The following is an 18,804-nucleotide window of genomic DNA, read 5'->3' as shown; positions in this document are numbered from 1 at the left end:
TTTTTGTGTGTGTATATTTGCCTTCACACACATGTATGCATACATGTACAGCTAGATACATAGCATTTTGCAATTCCCCATCATTCAGGGAAATTCTGTTTGGAAGTGATTTAAGGATTCTTGTTCTTCCGGTTGGCCCAGAACAAGCATCGTGGAGGGAGGGAGCAAATTCTCCGGGGCAGAGTTCAAATCACTGCACCTTCTACCCATAGCTCTTAGCAACAGCAGCCTGCTATAGGAATACTATAGCCGGGTACCAGGGGAGACCAGGCAGGTACCATAGTTTAGAAAAGAAAATGGGAGGTTTTGCTGATAGGGTGAAAATATTCAACCCTCCTAAACTTACGTGAAAGATAGTGAAAACACATGCGGTGATGCCTGCTACTGCTTCACCACAAAGAGAAAATGATGGTAATAATAATAGAAATAATCTCCCTCCAGCTGCACATAATGAGGCTTCAATTGGACTTATGGGTTCTGGTGAAATCACAAAAACCACAAGACTCAAGCTCATATGTTTGTCAGAACCTCAGCATGGAATCCTAGTCTTAATGTATGTACTTTAGTGGGTATTGTCTATGGATGAATAATAACCAGACCTAAAATTAACCTTGTGCTTGAATTAACATCTCCTTCTCTCTCATTTATCTGTCTTAGTCCCCCCTGCTGTATTAGTAGTACTTCTTCTCTGCCTCCTCTCCGCACCTCATTGCTGATCCTTTTTACCATTTTATTTAAGTTTATTAGCCAGCAAGATATTGTAAATAAAACAACATCATTGGGCTTGATTCTCCATTGCCTTACATCTTGTGTAGTCATTTATACCTATGCCAAGAGGGTGTACATTGTTACCACTCTAACCTGATTGCATTTTACACCCATTTAGCACAGGTGTATCTGGAGTACAATGCAGAGGAGAATCAGGTCCAGGGAGGGTTTCTAGGATAATATTGTCAATGGGCCAAATGCCAAGGTCCTTACCTGATTTGCTTCGATGCCAAGTAATGATTGAATCAGCATTTGCAGAAGGTGCCTCTTTTTACATTTATAACTTTCTAGCATCTGTAACCATATAGCACTCACTCATTTCAAGACTGAACAGAAACCTTTCATTCCTATGCAGAAGCCCCTTGCACTCCTTAGTTACCTTGTAAGTAAAGGCACTGACTGTTCTTAGCATTCTATAGTTCACAAAACTACTTTAGCTGTTAGTCCTGATGTATTAATGCTGCTGCATGCAGGGAAAGCTCATTACCAGTTTGTGCTTCTGCAAATCAAGTTACATAGGCTGTTGGAATAATCACATACAGAGCAAGGTTATTGTGGTTCATTTTTTTGAATACCCACTGATGATAACATTGGATTCACCAAAAGGCTTTAATTTAAGCACCACAATATCCTATTACATTAAAAAAAAACCACCCAAAACACTATCTTTGCCTACAAAAGAATAAAGCATTAGTTTTGTGTGATAACAATATGAGTGCTGAGACCAAAAATTCAAACAGGATTTTGCCTGAATAAAAACTAATTATGAAGTAGAGTATTTGTTCTATGGAAATTAGTGGTTGGAGAGAATCTAAGGTGAAAGCCCCTCTGAAGTCAATGACAAAACTCCTATTTACTTGAAGAGGGTAGGTTTTTGCCCCTAATCTCTCCCCATGTAATTTGGCGGGGAAAGACTTAAAGCACAGGAGATGTGGCTTGGTTCTATTGTCAGCTCTGTCACAGACTTCCTGCGTGATCTTGAGCAAGTTATTTAGTCTCTCTTTGCCTTCCCTTTTCTCTCTGTAAAATGGAGGTAAGGGAACTTAGTTTCACAACACCCAGTTAATTCATTCATATCTGTGAAGTTCACAAGATCATCAGATGGAATGCATATAGAAGTGAAAACCATTGTTTTTATCACTAATATATCCTTACTGCAGTATGTTTATGCACTTTGTAGTTGTTTAGTGGCTAAGGGTGCGAACCCCCATATTCCAGGGTTTACTACTCACAGTTGGAGCACCTCCTTGTGGCCACATCTGAGAACTAGCTCCTGAACATTGATATCACATTTTTCACCACAAGGTTTAACGTTACCGCCAAAGTTTTCATCACAAATGGACGTTTACAAGTATCTTGTCATGCAACACCTTCTGTTTAGATAGTCTGGTTTGTTCAATACCCATTGTGTCCTTTAATTCCTTCCTGGATCCTTGCATGTACATAGGTACTGGCTTTCTTTTTACTACAGTGTTCCATCCTGCATACGTTTTTAATCCAAGCACATCTTTGGGGCTTTGATATTTAGGCATCGGTGAGGTTAGGATGCAGTTACTGGCAGGCCCCTTATGGAGCTGTCTCCCAACCCCAGGGCTGTGCATATCCACTTCCTGTCTTGGGGTCACCCTCTGGGTGAGTCCTTCCTGCCCCCCTTTCTGAAGGATTGAGACTTGAGCTCCCTTGGTTAAGGGAACCTACCTGCTGATGAGGGGTAAATGTTTCTAGCAGCACCCCCTCAGCTGTTTGCTCTATGTTGTCAGCGAGGGGCAAAGCTTCCTCCTCCCTGTCGGCCAGGTAATTTGCATTTTCACAGACATACTGCTGGTTGTTTGGATGTAGATTTAAAACCATTGTAAACTCAAAGACTGGACTCTGCCATAAAGAGACAGCATCAATTTCCGCCAGCATGTTAAAACTGATGTCTTGGTGACTTACAGTTACCAACTTCTGCTGCCACAAGGAATCAGATGTGTCTGAACCCACTAGGGTTCTACAAAGATGTGAGACACCGGCTGTTTGCCTGGATGGACAGGTGCTGAATCAGCCACTCTATCCTAGGTATTTGCCCACATGGGATCAGCATGATGATAGTCATGTGCTAACAACATTACTTCCTCAAGATGCTGAGTAGGCAAAGACAACAAGGGCTGCCTACATTCCATAAAGTTCCCTTTTCCCCTTCTACACCCCTTTTGAGACACCTTCCTCAGTGGTCTGTAAAGTGAGTTCAGGACTGAGCTCATCTGCAGAACTCTGGCAGTTAGCACTTGAAACAATTCTCTCAGCAGGCAATCTGCTACAATGGTCCCATCAGGAGCTAATTGGGCCAAATAACTCCTATGCCCTTCAGGCACAACTACTTACTTGCAAACCTCACCAGGAAGCATCTTTCCTGAAGGAGCTTTCCCAAAGAATAATCCATTTTTCATTAAGCTTTGATAAAAATGCCGTACTGTTTAAACATGCTGGGCCTTATTCTCATTTACACGACGCTCTTTTACACCACTCTGGCAACGTAAAGGTACTTTCAAGTGGGTGTACAGTTCATTTGTTTCCACTGAAAGGCATCTTTATGCTGCCAAAATGGTTTAAATGAAAATCAGGCCCACAACTATTTAAACCTCCCATGTGTGTTTGTACACAAATAGATCCATGATATGGGGGTGTACCTGCTGTAATTCTTTGTGTGTGTATGCAATTATCGGATTAGATCAAACACATGCTTGAAATTAGCAAGTTTAATTAATAAATGTATCCCCAGGCATTTGATGTGTAATACATGCAGAGATGGCACATAGCAGATGTGCATGAGCTACAGTTGTCCAAGTAATGGGATTATGTCTAGTTTAGTAGATGTGGTACCTGAACTAATTTGTTGAAAGCCATTCCATATTGAGTACATGTTTTCCATATTTCATGTGCAAATCATTATTACAGAAAGGTACAACCTAGGCCTTCAGGTGGGACTTTCTTTTTCTTTGTTGACCTGAATGGACAAAAGATGAAATGTATTTGGAAATCTTATTTAGGATGTTGGTCCTATAATAGGCAAAGTAGAATCTGAAAAGATGAGGGAGCTTGGGGAGGGGTTTACAGTGGCTATAACCACCCCAAAATTTGCCTTAACCCTCCCGTAGCCACCCCTCCCAGCACAAAATTTAACCATTGAAGAAAGGGTGGTATGGTATGGCATTGCCACGCTTACTTCTGTGCTCCTGGCAGCAGCGCTGCCTTCAGAGCTGGGTGCCTTGCCAGGAGCAGTGGTCACCACTCTCTAGCCACCCAGCTCTGAAGGCAAAGCGGAGAGAGCGGCAGCAACTAGCCTGGCACCCAGCTCTGAAGGCAGCACTGCCACCAGCAGCAGCAGAGAAGTCAGGGTGGTATATCAAGCATGGGTAAGGGGTGGGGGCATGGAAATAACAACAAATGGGAGAAGGGAACATGCAGGGCAAAAGATTGGGAGGAGTGTGCATAAGGGAGGGGGATCACAGATGGGGAAAGGGGAAGCATTCATAGGGGAGGGGGATCACAGAGGGGGAAGCTGGGGCTTGATTAGGGGAGGGGAATCACAGGGGAAGGATGCATAGCAGAGGGGGCAACACCGACAGAGGAAGGGGGGCATGGTTAGGGAAATGGGGAGCATGGACAAGGGGTGGAAAGCCCCAAGCAGAGAGGAAGTGAGGGTGGGGGAGGAGTTCCAGACAAGCAGGCATCATGCAAGGAGGGGATTGGCACGTGGTGACGTGGTAATGCGCAGCCCGATGCGGGGCACTGCACACCGTGAGGGTGGCACAGGGGCAGAGGGCTGCGGCAGAGTTGGGAACCCAGGGGATATTGCTGCTGTTAGCGGGGTGGGCAGGGGCCAGCAGATGCCGTGAAGGGTCCAGTCCCGACAATGTGGCAGTCTGAGGGCACCAGCAGCAGGCTTGCCAGGCGCTGAGCTGAGCTGTGCTGCAAGCCGGCAGGCGGTGTGAGGTGTGCAGGGCTGTCCTCAAGCCGCAGGTCTGGAGTCCTGGTCAGCTCCAGGCCCCTTTCCATGAAGAGGCAGCAAGGGGCCGGAGCCCTCATGCTCCTCCTGGGCCCTGCATGGGGGCAGGGGTGCTTCAGTGCTCCCATATGTGTGCCCACAAGATGTAAAGTGCAGCCCCTGAAATTTTCTGTCTAGCCCACCTCTCTCTCTCTCTCACACACACACACACACCCTGGGAAGAGGCTGGCACTGACCCTGAGAGTTTTTCTTGGTTTGGCAAAGGCAGAGCTCAGAGAAAAGAGGCAGATGGGGGAGCTGGAAGCAAAGGGAAAGAAATGATGCTGATTAGTTAGAAAATACACAGTTAAAGTTAATAAAATTTAAACTTTAGGTCCAAATTAAAATTAAGAGGGGACCAAACTGCTCAGGAGATTGGTAATGGGCCAGGAATCCTTTCACGCCTAGGTCACCAATTCTAATCTAGCCCACAGTAGTAGTCGTGAACACAGGTCATGGCTATTTGATCACACACACACACACACACACACACACACACACACACACACACACACACACACACAGTCATTTCCTACTCTAGAGCTCTTGTCATCGAAGTCAAACAGAAGTAAGGTAGACAACACACACTGGAAAGCCCAGATGAGGGAATAACTACAGCAGGGAGGGTTATTATTATGTTATGTTTTATACTATGTACTCCTTGAGGGCATCCTGGAAGGCAAGGAGACTTAAGGAGACATATGAATGAAGAAGTAATTAGTGGCTTGGCTTGACCTATGCACAATGAGTTATTGGCCTCTATCCACTTCTTAGGGTCACAGTCAGGTGTCTCTATCACATAAATTGCCATCACAATTGGTATTAATTAGTATCTTTATTTCAATCTCATAGAGAAGCCAAAGATTTAGTGGTCATGGCTTAATTAATTTCAGTGGGAATAAAGTTGAGCCAATGTTGAGTACTCTTTAAAAACCACATGCTGAATATGTATAGGGTAAAGTATTCGGAAGAATTCGTTCAGTAAAATACTGTTATTTGTTCTTATCTAAAGCTAATACTATAAAAAGTATTACCACAGACTCTGTGATGTGCAGGGAGGAGATGTGTTTGACACTAGGACTAAATATTTATATAGAGGCTTCTCAGGACATTTGGGCCCCTTCTCACATTCTCTACTTACTGAGCTCTTGGGAGTCGGTGTAAGTATCAGGCTCTGAACTGAATTCTGACATAGTTGCCTCAGTTCTGGAAGATGTTTAGAAACAGCATCTTGGTTTCCCTGGCAGTACTGTGAGATCTTCCTTTCCTATTCTGTGTCACATGGATTGAACTCTCTGCTGAACACTGTGCCTATTATAGAAGGTGTAAATAGGGGAGACAGACCACATATGCCTTCTCAAGGACTTATAAAATCACTTTGATTTTTAGAAGAGCTATAACCATTAAAGGAGTAAGTTTCGTGAAAGAAATGTTACTAGTTATCCCAATACTGAATATGGGAAAGAGAACAGCAGCCTAGCTTGATGAAATATTATACCATTTTTGCAATAAAAAGTGGAATCCTTTTTTTCTACACCATTTTTCCATGAATTATTCATGTTTATGATTTATTGAGCCTCTTTTCTCCTGACTTAAGTGATCACCTCTTATTTATTCTTCAAACAGGCAAAGAACTCCAAAATAAAATAAAATAAAATATATGGGAGTGAGTCACAAGGAGGAAACAATCTGAATACATTAAGCAAAAGGTGTCACCCATATTCATAAGGTTTAACTCCTTGACACTGTCCATCTGAAATTCCTGGATAAAACCGGTTCTTCTTGATGCTAGGCTTTGCTCCAAATAAACCCACCAGCTTTGACAATATAAAATGCTGACATTTCTGTGTATCAGAATGAAGCATTTCCCCCGGTCTGTACCATAACCATTACAACTGATGAGGATAAGGATGAAATCAGAATTGGAGGGTTTTAAAGTTGCTCATGGGCCAACATTTTTCCAAAGACAATAGTGTGATGCTGGTATTTAATTTAGTAAAGAACTTATTAGGGACACAATTTACTTCTGTGACAGGTGTGAATGGCTAGCACAGGGGTCGGCAACCTTTCAGAAGTGGTGTGCCAAGTCTTCATTTATTCACTCTAATTTAAGGTTTCACTTGCCAGTAATACATTTTAACGTTCTATATGTCTATAATATATAACTAAACTAAACTAAACTATTGTTGTATGTAAAGCAAATAAGGTTTTTAAAATGTTTAAGAGGTACCAGCAAAGGACTTTTAGCAGGTATGGGGTACCGAAAAGACTTGGCGCTAGCCCCCCACTCCAGGAACAGAATGCAGCCAGGGAGGGCATTCATTCTTTATATGACTTTAACAGCACAATACATATGCTAACAAACTTAAACATAGGCTTTATTTAAGTTTGTTAGCATATGTATTGTGCTGTTACTTTGGTCAGGAGTCCTTAAGGGGGGTGGGGGGGAGGGAAGGTGTTTAAACAATGTTTTTGATTCTGTTTCTCCCCATTGGTCTGAATTATCCATGGCATCCATACTGCATCACATCAAGTCCAAATCATTAGAGGAATGCCTCTGCTTGCACTGACCAGAGGATGTTTGGATTCTGATGTCAGCCCAGTTCTGCAGCCTGATAGGAATCAGGTGTTGTCCCCCATGTACATAGAATTCTTCTTTGCAGCCAAACTAGTCTAACATGCATTTTGTTAACTGGAACTGGAGCAGCAACACAAAGAAAACAAGTGCCTCATTTTCCAGCTTTGTGGGTGAGAGAACTATAAGTGAAGATTATAATGCCAGACACTGATGGCCTTAAACCAGCTGCCTCAGGAGTCTGAAAGAACTTTGCTGAAAAATACGTTCCTCATCTTAGCAACGGAGCTAAGACTTATCACACATCTGCTCACCTTTATTCCAATGAAGCTCCTTCTGATCTGACAGCTCAGGCATTGTCAGTTTCGTCCAGAACAATTTACAAACTTGGAACCTAATCCTGTAAACCCTTAATCATTTGATCAATCCCATTGAAGACCATGGGACTATTTGCATGACTATGGACCACTTTTGTGGACTGGTAAGAGTTTCAGGAGTCTGTTCCTGTAAAGGAAGTTGAATCCCCCATTGAAATGCAATGTTTGGGTACAATACCATAGAGCAGTTTAGGATACAGTTCTACTTAAAATTTGTCTTTTAATAAGTCATACATATGCTGAAATGGCTCCTCACACAACTCCCATATTCCATATAAACAGTCTGAATACTATGGATTTGGGGGGAAAGTGAGTAGTTAAGCATGTTGATGTTTGTATATACATATATGTGGTGGTGGAGGGGACGGGGAGAGCATGGGAACCCTGGTCTGGGGCAGGGATGAGTCACATGGAGGGTCACATGGGGAGGTCACGTGCCCCCCCCCCGTGTCCCTCCCATGAGTGCAGTACCAGCAAGAAATGATTTCTACTTGCACCACTGGTCAGAAGGTCAGGAGATCAATCAGGGGAAGCAGGAGCAGGTATAGCTAGCAGGAAGCACAGGGAGGGGGCACAGTCTGGACCAAGATGAAACCCAGTTGTTCAGATGGCTTCCTGTTCCTGACACTAGCTTACGTAGGGCCAGCAGGTCCATCATCCACTCTGGGACTCCACCACTTGGACCTCAGGAGCGGAGCCTCACACTGGGGCTGGGCTTCATGGGTTTCAGGTAAGCTATTGCCAGCAGGCTGCCAAGTGGAGGGTTGGAGCATGGCTGCTCCCATGAACCTTGCAGGCCCTGGTTTGAGACCGGTGGGTCATGACAAAAGGGATTGGTATGAAGAAGTAGTCATTCTCCTCTCCCTCCCCGCATTGCTGATCAGATATGGGAGAAGCATGCTGCACCATCGGAGGTGTATAGATGGTGTGCTGTGGTAGTCAGCACACTTCTTGGGGACTTGGGCCCTCTGCACTGCTATCCTTACAGTGGGAAGGGCAGTGTAATTTTTCTAGGCCATTCTGTGTTCATATTTTCTTACCCAGCTATCTGTGTTACTATTTTATGGCAATTTTGTCTTCTTGATTTTAGATGAAGATCTTTGACAAAAATAAAGATGGACGATTGGATCTGAATGACCTGGCAAGGTAGATTTTAATGGTATTGTTACGGTTTAGCAGCTTCTAGCAGCAGACCTGGGCACAAGCTGATGGTTTATACTGCAGAGGTCTGAGTTTGAATTCTTCCTATGTTTCAAGTGAAATCAGGCTGTCTAGGTGTTTCTACAGCATGGTCCCCGTTACCACAGCATCCACGTGCTTGCTGCATTAGAGCTCTAGGAAATGCCAGGATTTGCCTTTCCCTCACTAACATGCCCTAGAATATTTTGTACTGGCTGAAGAGGTGCTTCAGAGGAGGTAACATGGCAGCCAATGGAAAGTATTAGAAGGTTCTGGACTGTGTGTATAGAGGTGCAGTCAAGGCATTACTGAATATATAGAGAGCGGTGCCTTGACCTCGCTTCTATCCATATAGATATATATAAAGTGGTCACCTTGTAACATGCATACTTAAAGCTGTCTCTTAATGAGGAGAAAATATATTCAGCTATGCCTTGACTATACCTCTATACACACAGTCCAGAATCTTTTAATACTTTCCCTCAGCTGCCATGTTACCTCCTTTGAAGCACCTTCTCGGCCACTACAAAGTGCGTGTGTGTGTGTATTCAGTTGTGCCTTGACCTCACCTTTCTCCATGCACCCCAGAATCCTTTAATACTTGCCATTAACATTTAGCTGAGAATAATAACCCAGAATCCTTTAATTCTTTACTTTCTGAGACACACATTGAGAGCGAGAGAGAGAGAATGAATGAAAAATACCACAGGAAGGCCATTATTCCAGCTTCCTCTTAGATAATGACTCTGTAAGTGGTTTGCTTATAACACACATGCTAGTTGACTCTTAGTAAAATGGATTTAGTAGATTCCCTCCAGCTCAGAGTGAACATTTGTCATTTGTCACATCACAAAACCTCAGTGAGGGCACAATTTGATGTGACTGGCATTCTGTGCTCAGGAGAGACCCAGAGCTGGAATAGTTGCTCGAAAGAAGGGCTTTTAATAGTGCTTTAAGGGGACATTTGTACATTGTCAGTGCTCAAGACAGTATTATTTTGTCCTTTTTTCACAACCAGGGAATTCATCCATGAGAAGAGCTCTCTCTTTCTCTCTTTCATAAACATATTCCACTGATTCCACTTTAAAGAGAGAAAGAGAATTTCCTTTAATTCAGCACAGCAATCCAATTACAGAATAACTGGACAATAGCTCTTGCTTTCAAGGCTAACCGCCTCCACTGGTCCTAGCACTGGAAATGTTCTGTAAGCATTGGCACCAACTTCTCCTGGGACCAGTGGATGCTCGACCCCCCCCAGCCCCTCCGACTCCACCCCTGACCCACCCCCTCCCTTCCCTGCCCTGCCCTCATTCCAACCCCTTCCCCAAAGTCCCCACCCCAACTCCACCCCCTCCCTGCCCCTATTGGACCCTTTCCCCAAATCCCGCCCCCAACCCCATCTCTTCCCCACCTCCTCCCCTGAGCATGCCAAGTTCCTGCTCCTCCTTCCTCCCTCCCACAGCCTATTACGCCATGAAACAGATGTTTTGTGGCAGCAAGCACTGCCATGTTTTGTGGGAGCTAAGGGGAGAAGTGGGGACGCAGCGTGCTCAGGGGAGGAGGCAGAGGTGGAGGTGAGCTGGCGGGGTGGGGCAGGGAGTTTGGTTGTCGGTGGGTGCAGAGCACCCACCAATTTTTCCCCGTGGGTGCTCCAGCCTCAGAGCACCCAAGGAGTCAGTGCCTATGTCTGTAAGAGTCATTAACATAAAGGAGTCCATTTTCAGAACAGTGAGCCAAGGGATTCGTACTACAACTCCCCACAAACAGAGAGGGATTTATGGTCACATCACCCACAAATCTCTCAGAAAGTACCTCCTTCTTAAGACCGCTATAATCTACAATCTTCTTGCCTCCTGGACAAGTAGAACTAATACGATAACCAAAAAGATCATAATTTAGATCTCTCCTTTTAGGATTTTGGCACTCCAGGAAAATTTCCTCCTTCAATTTAAAATGGATGTAAGTAGCACTATTTTCTAATGCATTCGTTCTACTTTTTTCAGCTGAGATAACTCAGCCCTAGCCTCAACCCATTATCATTTTTTCCCCTGCATTCAGGCTTGTAGTACAGAAGAAAGGAAGAACGATTTTGAGAAAATCTTTGCACACTACGATGTTGTGAGTTCTGTGGGGTGTATTATTATACTGCAGTTTAAGTGGCACATCTGGACTTGGACTCGCATTCATTCCTATGCAGTGTAGCATTGGGTGATGCTGTATTGTTAGGGGTCTCTTTCCTCAGGGGAAGCAGTGTTTATAGAATCACAGAAGCAGAGCTGGCCTTAGCTCTGTGTCCTTCAAGCAGTTTTGCACCACATGCTTGCCTCACCCCATCAACCAGAATGCCACCTTCAAAACCCCGATTCATAGCTCTTTTGATTGCAGCACCAGTGAGGCAAAGCAGAGACTGAATTCCCTAATTGTCCTATATCACTTGGAAAGCAGCACTTCAGTGCCATTTCCTGCCTTCACAGGACTTGTAGGGTAGTCACCAAAGAGCCTCACAAACAGCTGAGGGAAGATGTCATCACAGTTTATGGGGAGAGGAGAAATCACAGGCGATAGTTTGGAGGACAGGATTTTATGGATACATGGAGTTTGCGGGGGACTTGATGGGTAGAAAATATTACTATATTTCTGACTTGGTGAAATGCCTTTAATGTTTCCTCTGTCTTTCAGAGTAAAACAGGAGAACTGGAAGGTCCGGAAGTGGATGGGTTTGTCAAAGATATGATGGAGCTTGTCAAGGTGGCTTCACAATTCTTTGCATTTATTGTTTCTCATATTTTTCATAGGAATGATATGTTCCTGATTTCCACAAACCTTTGAAAATCTGAAATCAAATTTAGTCATAAGAAGAAATGAATTTAATGGTCTCTGCATGAACACTGTTGGACATTTGTCCATGTCACACTAACACTGGCAGACACACAGTCTGGTATAATTCAAAATGACCAGTAGTTTCTTCTTAATAGAGGCCTAAGATAGTTTATGTTCTAAATTAGACAGACAATGCAGTTCAACAAACACTAGTTGAAGGTTCAGTCTCAGACTGTACATATACACACTTTTTTCTTTGGTCAAGTTCATGTAGGATTCAATGATTGAAGGGCACTGATTTAGCTGTTGGGGGTAAAGGGGAAAAAGGGGAATCTTGTTTGGGTCACACAGAATGTTTCAGATGTTGATTTGAAATGACATTTGCTCCAGGTAAGACTGAGTTGATGGTAGTAGGCGGGTGGAACAACCAGAGGAAATGGCGGAGATTACATCACTTCCTTCAATTACAAGGTTTTACCAACCTTTTATTACTGTGGTTCACAGTCTGGGGGGGTGAGTGTGTTAATCAAGTCTTCAGGTGTTATTGGATGTGCAGATAGCAACTCTGGCCAAGACCTTGTCTACACTAAAAGGGGTTTGCTGATATAGCTATCCTGGCAAACTGATGTAGTGGGGACACAGCTTACACCAGCTAAAGAGAGCACTTTTTTCTGGTGTAACTGCATCTACACTAGGGCTTTTGCAGACATGTCTGTGTTAGTTAGGGGAGTGATTTTTTTTCACTCTCCTAACCAACATAGCTATACCAGAAAAACTTAAGTGTAGTGCAGATTCAGAGTTCTTTTTTCCATTTGTGCTTGGCAGGAAAGTTATAATCTTTTCTTTGGATGTGGCCCTGGCCATAATTGTCCATGTCTTTGCTATCTCCATATTGAATTAGTACATATGTGTTCTGCATAGAGCTACTCCTGAAAATCATCTGGACTCTTCAGCTAGTGCAGGCAATGCCCTGCCTGTTTACTGGTGTGTCTCACAGGCAGGAGATTATAACTGCACTGTATTCCATTTAGTTTCCAGGTGCAATTTGAACTTTTGATTTTGACCAACATAGTTTCAATCTTGGCTACCTTAGAGTACGTCTACACTGCAAAAAAACCCGTGGCAGCGAGTCTCAGAGCCCAGGTCAGCTGACTCGGGTTCATGCTATGGGGCTAAAAATAGCAGTGTAGATGTTTGGGCTCAGGCTGGAGCCCAGGCTCTGAGACTTGACAAGGCAGGAGGGTCTTGGAGCCCAGGCTCCAGCCCAAGCCCGAACGTCTACACTGCTATTTTTAGCCCTGTAGCAGGAGTCTCACAAGCCCAAGTCAGTTGACCTGGACTCTGAGACTCGTTGTGTAGACAGACCCTTAGAGGCTTCCCATGTGAAACTGCATTTGAGATATGCTGTGGCTAAGAGCTACCCCAGTTTAGAATCATCACCAGAGTTTGAACCTTCAGCACTTCAGCACAGACTGCTCCTAACTGGATTAGCTGGCAGCAAGGGAAGGTTGTTTGAGAGTGGTTGAGGGGAAGTCCAGCCTGGCCCGGTGCTCTCTGTGTTTTCGACCCCTGGAGTTTGGAGAACTCCTGTCCTATATGTCGCCCCCAGAGGTGTGAATGGCTTTGAGTGCCATATGCTGGGTTTTGATGGATGGTTGAAGGAAGCCCTGTGTCTGTCTGTCTCTCTCTCTCCCCTCCCAGGAGTTGGGGGAGCTCCTGACCCATGTGGTAAACCCAAGGGAAAGGATGTAAATGAACCACTGGGGCCATACTCTGGATCAGGGAATTAATAGGAGAGCACTTTGCTGGTGTTCCCATTGCAGCATGTGCTGGTACTACTGCTTTGGCAGCTGAATGAGTCCAGCCTGGGAATGTGCAATGACTTTGACATTCCTCGGGAAAGTTTTGGTAGCATGCCAGAGAGACAAAGGAATTGGCAGTTCTTAACACTTTATATCTCAGCGAATTCTAAATGGAGTGTCTTGGGACAAAGAAAAGGCACTCGTGTAGCCCAAGAGGATTTCCTCTGCCAAATATCAAAGGTCTTCTGCAAACAATGGAAGTAGGGGAGCTTCTCAAAGAAAAGATCCCAGGCATTCTTTATAATGGAAAATGCTAGGCAGCCTAAATATAGGGGGGTTGTTACCAGCTCCTCCTATTATAAAGTGTAATTAATCAGGGTGTATCTTATATCAGTTAAGAATAAGAACTAGTCTTTATATTGACTGTGCGTATCCGAAGACTAACAATATGGATTGGATATGATGACATCTGCCTTTCCATATCTGAAAGCCTGATGAACATCAGTTCTTGTTTTTCCATAACCTGCACTCCATCCACTCTCAATCTTTTCCTTCCCACCATTTACACACAGTTAACTGTAGGCTGCCTTTTAGCCTTGTGTACATGTAACCAATAATAACAAAAATAGCAGATAACATCTATCCATGGAAATATAAAAAATGTACTTTTGTAAGCTGGTCTCAGATGAGCAGGTACACTTTCAATAACATGCTTTTCACATTTGCCGTGGTGCCTGAAAAGGTTGTGAAGACCTTAGTAACCAGAACAATGACTGAAACAAAGAAAAGAAGACACTTGGTCATCTGATGTGGGAACATTCTTCCCTCAAGGGATTTCTTCATCATCATCTTCCTTTTTGTAACCATGGCTGAAGCTGATATTTTTGACACCACAAATTCTGTTCTCATTATGAGAATGTGAGAACAAAGGAAAGATGTTAATGCAAAGAAATGATACAGCACTATTGCAATACAATGGAAATGTAGCCATTAAAATAAGTCTTCTATAGTGTGTTAGCCAGCCCATGGTATTTCGGGGTTGTTTAAAGCAATAGAATTAGTCTGGCACATAGTACTAACTTAGAGAATATTTATCTATCAATCACACACATTACACAAGGCACAATGTTTAAAACAGGGTTAAAGTACAGGACTGGGAGTCAGGAAAGCTGGGTTCTGTGCACAGCTCCGCAGCAGGTTTTGCTATGTGATCCTAGATCATTTAACATCCCTGTGGCGGGAGAAACACCACAGCGGCCCAAGACTGTAGCATTTAATTTCAGAAAGGGGAACTACACAAAAATGAGGAGGTTAGTTAAACAGAAATTAAAAGGTTCAGCACCAAAAGTAAAATCCCTGCAAGCTGCATGGAAACTTTTTAAAGACACCAGAATAGAGGCTCAACTTAAATGTATACCCCAAATTAAAAACCATAGTAAGAGAACCAGAAAAGAGATACCATGGCTAAACAACAAAGTAAAAGAAGCAGTGAGAGGCAAAAAGGCATCCTTTAAAAAATGGAAGTTAAATACTAGTGAGGAAAATAGAAAGGAGCATAAACTCTGGCAAATGAAGTGTAAAAATATAATTAGGAAGGCCAAAAAAGAATTTGAAGTACAGCTAGCCAAATACTTAAACTTTTTTTGCTATTACTTTTTAAGTACAGGGGCAGGGGATTGGGTTGCAGGAGGGGGTGCGGGTCTGGGTGGGAGTTTGGGTGCAGGAGGGGGATTCTGATCTGGGGCAGGGGATTGGGGTGCGGGAGGGAGTGCGAGGTGCAGGCTCTAGCCAGGAGGCATTTACCACAGGCGGCTCCCGGACGGTGGCGCAGCAGGGCTCAGGCTGCCTGCCTGTGTGCCATAGCCCCAAGCTGCTCCTGGTAGCAGCTGGCTGCTAGCCCGTCTCTGTGGCCCCTGGGGGGAGGAGGACAGCATGTCTCCATGCACAGCCCACACCCACAAGCAACGCCCCCATAGCTCCTGGCCAATGGGCGCTGCAGTGACAGTGCTGGGGGCGGGGGCAGTGCGTGGAGCTGCCTCCCCGCCCCACCAGGGGCCGCAGAGACGTCCTAGCAGCCGGCTGCTTCCAGGAGTGGCATGGGGACATGGCATGCAGGCAGCCTGCCTGAGCCCTGCTGTGCCACAGGACTTTTAGTGGCCCAGAGTTGGAGATCATTGCCTGTGATTTATTTTTGCGGCCCCCCCCCTTGAACTGGGGCCCTGGGCTGCAGCCCCTAAAGTCCCTGCCTTAATCTTGCCCTGGGACTAATAACTGTAGTCTGTAACCTATTATTTAAATCAGCTTCTGTACCAAATGACTGGAGGATAGCTAAGGTGATGCCAATTTTTAAAAAGGACTCCAGAGGTCACCCCGGCAATTACAGGCCGGTAAGCCTGACTTCAGTACCGGGCTACTGGATGAAACTATAGTAAAGAACAAAATTGTCAGACACATAGATTAACATAATTTGTTGGGGAATAGTAAACATGGTTTTTGTAAAGGGAAATTATGCCTCACCAATCTACTAGAATTCTTTGAGGGGGTCAACAAGTATGTGGACAAGGGGGATCCAGTGGATAGAGTGTATTTAGATTTTCAGAAAGCCTTTGACAAGGTCCCGCCCCAAAGACTCTTAAGCAAAGTAAGCTGTCATGGGATAAGTGGGAAGGTTCTCTCATGGATTGGTAATTGATTAAAAGATAGGAAACAAAGGGTAGGAATAAATGGTCAGTTTTCAGACTGGAGAGAGTAAATAGTGGTGTCCCCCAGGGGTCTGTACTGGGTCCAGTCCTATTTAATATATTCATAAGTGATCTGGAAAAAGGGGTAAACAGTAAGGTGGCAAAATTTGCAGATGATACAAAACTACTCAAGATAGTTAAGTCCCAGGAAGACTGTGAAGAGCTACAAAAAGATCTCTCAAAACTGGGTGACTGGGCAACAAAGTGGCAAATGAAATTTAATGTTGATAAATGCAAAGTAATGTACATTGGAAAACATAATCCTAACTATACATATACAATGATGGGGTCTAAATTAGCTGTTACCACTCAAGAAAGAGATCTGGGAGTCATTGTGGATAGTTCTCTGAAATCATCCACTCAGTGTGCAGCGGCGGTCAAAAAAGCAAACAGAATGTTGGAGTCATCAAGAAAGGGATAGATAATAAGAAAGAAAATATCATATTGCCTCTGTATAAATCCATGGTATGCCCACACCTTGAATACTGCGTGAAGATGTGGTCGCCCCATCTCAAAAAAGATATATTGAAATTGGAAAAGGTTCAGAAAAGGACAACAAAAATGATTAGGAGTATAGAATGGCTTCTGTATGAGGAGAGATTAATAAGACTGGGACTTTTCAGCTTGGAAAAGAGGTGACTAAAGGGGGATATGATAGAGGTCTATAAAATCATGAGTGGTATAGAGAAAGTAAATAAGGAAGTGTTATGTACTCCTTCTCATAACACAAGAACTAGCAGTCACCAAATGAAATTAATAGGCAGCAGGTTTAAAACAAATAAAGGAAGTATTTCTTCACATAACGTACAGTCAACCTATGGAACTCCTTGCCAGAGGATGTTGAGTAGACCAAGACTATAACAGCGTTCAAAAAGAACTAGATAAATTCATGGAGGATAGGTCCATCAATGGCTATTAGCCAGGATGGGCAGGGATGGTGTCCCTAGCCTCTGTTTGCCAGAAGCTGAGAATGGGCGACAGGAAATGGATCACTTGATGATTACTGGTTCTGTTCATTCCCTCTGAGCCACCTGCCCTTGGCCACTGTCAGAAGACAGGACACTGGGCTAGATGGACCTTTGGTCTGACTAGTATGGCCGTTCTTACGTTTTTATCAGTCACTTATGCTCTGGACCGAATACAGAAATTATGTTAGACTTCCTTATTTAGACTTCCTTAAATCTAATTAAACCCACTGCACCTATGTACAGCCACAAGACCTTTCCCCTCATCCTTCTCTCCATTATCTCCCTCCTCAATGTGTTTCATATGCTTCAGTCATTCTGCATTTCCCATTGGCACATGTTGTTAGAAAAATGACTGAGAGATTTTCTTTCCCAACAATGATTCTTTCTTTTGTCTCCAGCCCAGCATTACTGGTGTGGACCTGGATAAGTTCCGTCAGATTCTGCTCCATCACTGTGATGTGAACAAGGATGGAAAAATTCAAAAATCTGAATTAGCCTTGTGTCTTGGGCTTAAAATGAACCCATAGATTTGAATGCGCTTCACCTATTGTTTGCAATGTTTTCTTTGTAAGAACTTGCTGCTGCCGGTAGAACTCTTTCAGTGCTGTGTTAACAATCTGTGTGATAGTGCTGAACGTGGAAGATATAGGCACCTCACTGCTGTAATGAAAGTTCCTTTGCACCAGGATGCCACAGAGTGGAGAATGCATGAAGGGCCTTTCAATTCAATAACTAGATTCACATTGTTCAGTAGAAGAAATTAAGTGTGGGGCCTCTGTATTTTTTATAAATAATGTCCATATCCACAGACATACCAGTTTATCAAAAATGGGGGATGTCGTTCCATTACTTCCTTCAGAAAATACTGCTACAATCAATTCTTTGGAGTAGGATGAGTTTTTCCTTAAAATGTAAGATTAGTGCTCTCATACTGTAGCTGCTTTCATTGCCTGATTTTTATGATGACTGCCTTCTATGTGAAGTCACTATATTTCTAAACATGATCATTGTGCTTGTGCGTACAGCAGTATAATACTGGATGGATTGCAGTTTATTTGTGCAAGAATAAAAACAGCAATTAAGGAAATACAATAAGATTGGTGCTTATGCATTACTGATGGACAGCCATACATCACAGTTCGATAGTCATACTATACTATGTATATTCTATCTATCATCTCACTGTATTTATACAGAGCACGTTAAGTGTTAAGATTCACATTGTTCAGTAGAAGAAATTACCAGTGGGGCCTGTGCATTTTTTATAAACAATGTCTATATCCACACACCTACCAATTGATCAAAAATGGGGAACACCATTCCATTACTGCCTTCATCAAATACTGCCACAATCTGCACTCTAGAGTCGAGTGAGCCCTAGTGGGTTTGTCAAGCCTTGGCTTTACATATGCCAGGCTACAGAGTACAGTGGAAACTTCTCACAGAGAAATCACTTACTGCACAAAATAATTTCACTCTTCAAATAAAAGTATTTCTTGTCTTATTGATTTTTTTCTGGGAGGAGAAAAGCATTTTTATGACTTTTT

The 18,804-nt window shown here is 43.5% G+C and overlaps 1 protein-coding gene across 1 annotated transcript in view; it reads left to right on the top strand.

Annotated features, from left to right (window-relative positions):
- SCGN (secretagogin, EF-hand calcium binding protein) overlaps positions 1-18,344 on the top strand; it is a 44,689-nt gene extending 26,345 nt beyond the window's left edge. Inside the window, exons 7-11 of the mRNA XM_045003092.1 lie at positions 8,838-8,893; positions 10,840-10,885; positions 10,985-11,044; positions 11,606-11,674; positions 17,656-18,344. Of these exons, the coding sequence (XP_044859027.1) occupies positions 8,838-8,893; positions 10,840-10,885; positions 10,985-11,044; positions 11,606-11,674; positions 17,656-17,784 (360 nt within the window). The 3' untranslated portion in view covers positions 17,785-18,344. The remainder of the gene's footprint in view (positions 1-8,837; positions 8,894-10,839; positions 10,886-10,984; positions 11,045-11,605; positions 11,675-17,655) is intronic.
- Positions 18,345-18,804: the final 460 nt, after the last annotated feature.

The sequence above is a fragment of the Mauremys mutica genome, chromosome 2, assembly GCF_020497125.1.
Source record: "Mauremys mutica isolate MM-2020 ecotype Southern chromosome 2, ASM2049712v1, whole genome shotgun sequence".
Taxonomy (NCBI): Eukaryota; Metazoa; Chordata; order Testudines; family Geoemydidae; genus Mauremys; species Mauremys mutica.
This window is presented reverse-complemented; position numbering and strand designations above follow the sequence as displayed.